This window comes from Myotis brandtii, unplaced genomic scaffold, assembly GCF_000412655.1.
Source record: "Myotis brandtii unplaced genomic scaffold, ASM41265v1 scaffold743, whole genome shotgun sequence".
In the NCBI taxonomy this organism is placed as follows: Eukaryota; Metazoa; Chordata; class Mammalia; order Chiroptera; family Vespertilionidae; genus Myotis; species Myotis brandtii.
This window is the reverse complement of record NW_005370960.1, coordinates 1,719,490-1,724,402: the sequence shown is the minus strand read 5'-3', so window position 1 is coordinate 1,724,402 and position 4,913 is coordinate 1,719,490. Positions and strand designations below refer to the sequence as shown.

Here is a 4,913-nt window from a genome sequence, read left to right as displayed (position 1 = left end):
CGTCACGTTGATGAAGGTGCTCTGGTCGGGGCTGCAGGTGTTGTGGCAGTGCAGGCTCACGAAGTTGTCCGCGCAGGCGGGGCAGCGGGTCAGCAGCGCCTTGGTGATGGCCAGGCTGTTCTCCAGCGACAGCAGCTGCTTCCGGGAGCAGCAGGCGAAGGTGGCGTCGGGGCCGGCGTAGAGGCGGGGGCAGACGCGCTGCAGCAGGGCCAGGTGGTCGCCCGTGAGGCGGGGGGCACGCGTGTTGTTCAGGCAGGACACGTTGGCCAGGCCCGCCAGGCTCCCCGACAGCTCGGGGTTCTTTCCGCACTCGTCGTAGAAGGCGCAGTAGCCGGGCTGGTGGATGGGCGTGTATGGCTGGGCCTGGGCCTGGGGAGCAGGGCAGGCTCACCAGAGGTCCCGCACCCTCAGCCAGGGGGGCTGGGGACCTGGGCTTAGGAGGGATGCGAGGCCCGGTGGGGGGGTGGCCATGGCAGCTACACACGGCTGGGAACTGGGGAGCCCTGGGGGTGCAGAGGCCTCCGGCTGGTGTCTGGGGGTGATGGGCTTTCATCAGGTCACTGAGGAGAGGGAGGTGAGCCCTGGCCGTGTGGCTCAGTGGTGAGCGTTGACCCATGAACCAGGAGGCACAGTACATTCCCGGTCGGGGCACAGGCCTAGGTTGTGGGCTCGATCCCCAGTGCGGGGTGTGCAGGAGGCAGCCGATCCATGATTCTCTCTCATTATTAACATTTCTCTCTCTCCCTCTCCCTTCCTCTCTGAAATAAATTAAAATATGTTTAAGAGAGAGAGAGAGAGGGAGGGAGGCAACCCAACAGACGTGCATGTGGCAAGGTCACAGGTCAGGGACGACTCTAGGGGGTCGAGTGGTGCCGGGCGCTGAGCACACGGGCACCATCACCAGTGCCATTGGCCACCACGGTGCCCACGCCGCAGGCCACACCGGAGGCAGCGGCCCCTGGGGCATCAGTGCCCGGCTTCCCTGCCCTCCCCTCCTGGGGCCCGAGCCTGCACCCTCCTCCCAGGCCCGCAGTGAGCGAGAAACAGCAGCAGCAGCTGCCAAGTCCACGGTGGGAGACTCAGAAGCCACCGCCTACCTCGGGCCAGGGCGTCCCCAGCAGCCCAGGGATGGGAGGCCCCTGGTCACACCCAGGCCAGCGGCCCCTCCGCAGCCCTGTGTCCAAACAGCCCCGTGGCCTGGAGACGGGGCAGCCCAGGACCTCCCCCACACCCCTCCTCTGGGCGCCTGGGATTCCGTCTGTCCAGAGGCCGGATCCCCTAGGCCCAGGCCCTCCCTGACTCACCAAGGACCCCCGTGCCCAGGACGAGAGGGGAGGCCCCAGCAGGGTGCCGGTGCCAGACTCACCGCCTGCAGGAGCAGCACCCAGAGCAGCCAGCCCCACGGGCGGGCCTCTGCCATCCCGGCGCCAGGAAGGGGCGAGAGGGAACTGAGGCCACGGACAGTCGGGCTCAGCGAAGGGCTGGGTCCAGGGGGCACCAGCAGGGCAGTCTCCTGCCAGGGACAGCCTGGCCTGATGGTGGGGGACCAATAGGGCCGCCCGGCACCCGCCAGGGCTCCCGGGTTAATGATCCACCGCCCGCCCCGCCCAGCTTGGCCCACTCTCTCGGGGGAGCGAGGGGACGGAGGTACAGGGTCTCCTGTCACCCCCTTCCCAACGCCCCAGGCCGAGGGCTGAGGCAGCTGGGGACCGCACAGCCCCACACTCGCTCCCCCACCCCCACGCGGCCTGGACCCCCATGGCCCCAGCCCCCCCTTGGGACCAGGCGGGCCCTGGCTGGACACACCCTTGCACTGTCATCCTTAGCAACTGTTGTTAATTAATATTAACAGCCCAATAACAGGGGACACTCGGGTGGCGTGATGCAGTGACATCGGTCTCCTCCTCTGGGCGGAAGGAGGGGTTTGCTGAGGGCCGACCGTGCCCCAGAAGTGGGAGCCACAGCCTCTCTGCCCCCACCCCCGGAGGCCAGGGTGTCGCTGGGAACCCCACCCGACAGGCTCCTCGCCCTCCGATAGGAATCTGCCTGCCGCCAGGATAGGCCGACCTTGGCCCCAGTGCCCGGGCGGAGCTTATCAGGCTGCCCGGGGAAGGTCCCTGTGGCCGCCTGCTGGAGGGAGCTGCAGGGACCTCCTGCCTCCCTCTGTTTTCTGGACCCTGGCCTGACCCGGACGGAGGGTCACCAAGTGCAAGCACCTGTCCGGGAAGACAGGCAGGGGTGGGGGCCAGGGGAGGGGGCGAGGCAGCCCTGAGTCTGCAGAGGAGCTTCAACAGCTGGGCCGGTGCAGGGACGTCCATCGGCACCTCCGGGCGGCACCGTCCCTGCTGTCTCCCCTCCTCCGGTGTCTCCCAGCAGCACCAGAGACAGGGATTCCAGGGGCAGCAGGAAGCCAACCAGGGTGCATTAAAGAGTGGGCTCAGCAGGGACCTCGGGGGATGTGGGGGCCTGCCCAGGGCCCCCCGCAGGGAGGAGGATCGGGCGCTGGTGGAGGACATGGGCAGCTTCAGGCTCCTGTGGCCCTTGTGGAGCCTTAGGGGCCCAGCCCACCCCATCGATCCAAGGGTGGCCCCGGGGAACCCCTAGGAATGGAGCCCGGCATGGACTTTCAGGGTCCCCTCTGGGACACCCACAGTCTGCCACTTGGCTCCCTTTGCACTGGCCTGCCGGGCTGTGGAGCAGATTCACACCGACAGCGGCGTCTGCACCCCTCGTGCCCCCGTCCCGATTCTTACTCAGCCTCCCTCCGCCCTTATCACCTGCTGATTGCTGGGCTGAGCCCCACAGGCCATCACTCGTCTCGCTGGTTTCCCTATCTCGTTAGATGAGTAAGTTTCTGGTTGACGTCTTTGGTCTTTGGATCTCACTGTATTTCCTCATTTTGCATCTATTTCCTTAAATGAGGAATCGATCCTGGGGATAAGTGTGTCAGAGTGGCACCTTTATGGCCCCATGTGCGTGCTCAGCTCCCCCGTGGGCAGTGGAGGATGCACGGATTGCTTACCGGATCCTCGCACTGACGCCTCGGGGGTTCGGATTCGCTCCCCTGCCACCGCCAGTGCCGAGCTGCCTGGTCCCCAGCTTCCCCTGCACTGTGCTAGGTCTGCTGCCGGACTTGACAAGTTTAATAACTGGAAATGGGTGCCTCCTCGAGAGGCCCAGGAGCGACCTGGCCCTGAACCCAGTCCCCAAGTGCAGGAGGCAGGGGCGAGGGGCCAGCCGCCAGCACAGGAGCCTCTGGGGGTCAGGGGAGCCCGTGTGGACGGGCAGCCAGCGCGGGAGTCGAGGGCTGGCTGTGCATCTCCGGGCCATCAGACTGCAGCCAGTCCGAGGTCAGGGTGGGGTGCTGCCTGGCCAGGCACTGGCCCAGGCCTTGGCGCTGGCTAGCTCCCGGCTCACCGGCCGAGCAGCCTGCAAGCTGAGACGTGGGCTCTCCTTCCCCGGCTGTCGGAACCCAGATTCTGAGTCCAGGCAGCAAGCAGTGCCGCGGGCCACTCGCTGGGAGTGGAGACGGGCAGGTGCTACTGCGCCCCCTGTACACCCAGGAAAGGGCACCGCAGCCCGGCTGGGCTCGGGGAGGCTCCTGGGTGCCAGATTTAGCCAGTAAGAAGCAGGACGCCAGCTAGTGTGTTGTTTTAGGAGAGAGGAAGGGAGAGGGAGAGAGAGAAACGTGGATGGGAGAGGGGCATCGACTGGCTGCCTCCTGCACAGCCCCCAGGGGATGAGCCCGCCACCCAGGCATGTGCCCTGACCAGGGATCAAGCTGAGCCGGCAACCTTTGGTTCCTGGACCAACACTCAACGGCCGCGCCACACCGGCCAGGAATACCAGCCAGTTTTGTTTCAGATGAACCACCTAAATGTTTAGTGCAACACAAATACTGATTGGGATTTACTTATGCTAAAGTGACGCCCCTTCTCACAGCACCTCAGGGACGAACCTGAGGCTGAAGGGACAGGGCAGGACTGAACCCAGCTCTCGCGTCGGTCCCAGGTCAGGGCCACAGACCTGTGCACCCCACTGAGCTGGCGGTGGGGCCGGCAGCTCCCTCCGTCAAATGGGAGGGCGTGTGCTCGTCAAGGTGGCCTGGGGTCTGCGGCATCAGCCATCCTGCAAGGAGGCCGCTAGGAGTGCAGACGCTCAGGCCCGGCCCCCGCGCTGCGGGCGACACCTCAGAGAAGCCACTGATCGGAAGGTGCACTGGCTTGAGGGGCCCCTGTGCGGAGCTGGTGTGGGGGTGCGTTCCCCACTTACAGAGGAGACCCTGGAGGCAGCGCATCACGGGCCCCACAAAGGCTGCTCCCGAGGACTGACCACCCCGACGTGCAGCTCTCCAGCTCGGCCGGCCACCACGCCCACTGCTTCCAGGGGGCGAGCTCTGTGATGCCCTCGGCCGCGTCTGCCCAGCAGGCCCCTTGCACGTGGGAAGGCTGGGCTGGCACCTGGCCCCCCCCCGCCCCCCGCCCACAGTGGATGGCGCTTTCTTTCCCATGTAAATGGCATGACCAGCACAGCGCAGCCCCCAGGAGGCAGGACGCCAAGAGCTCTTCCAGACAAAGGGGGTGGCATTTGGCAGAGGCCCCTCCTGCCCGGTTTTGAGCTTGTCATTTCCTCCTGGGACAGTGCCCTGGAGACCAAAGTCCCAGGGCCAACAGATTCCCCAAAAGCTGAGTCATTGGTTCTGAGTCACGAATGCTCTGCGACGGGACTAGCGGGAGGGGGGACACCTCTGACCTGCTCATGGGTGGGTTTCCGGGAACTTACCCGCCTGTCATCACCGCTCCCCTTAGAGACCGCCTGCGCCTTTGAATTGTGAACAGGAACTGTTTTCAAAAGTAAATGAAATCGCCCCCCATTTCCACACAGGATGCTGTTCCCACCCCCTTCCAGGCCCA

General features: G+C 65.6%; 1 protein-coding gene across 1 annotated transcript in view; it reads right to left on the bottom strand.

Annotated features, from left to right (window-relative positions):
- NPC1L1 (NPC1-like 1) overlaps nt 1–1,747 on the bottom strand; it is an 18,281-nt gene extending 16,534 nt beyond the window's left edge. Inside the window, exons 1-2 of the mRNA XM_014530540.1 lie at nt 1,367–1,747; nt 7–369 (exon numbers count right to left, since the gene is read on the bottom strand). Coding sequence (XP_014386026.1) covers nt 7–369; nt 1,367–1,420 — 417 coding nt within the window. The 5' untranslated portion in view covers nt 1,421–1,747. The remainder of the gene's footprint in view (nt 1–6; nt 370–1,366) is intronic.
- Between the last annotated feature and the right edge of the window lie 3,166 nt (nt 1,748–4,913).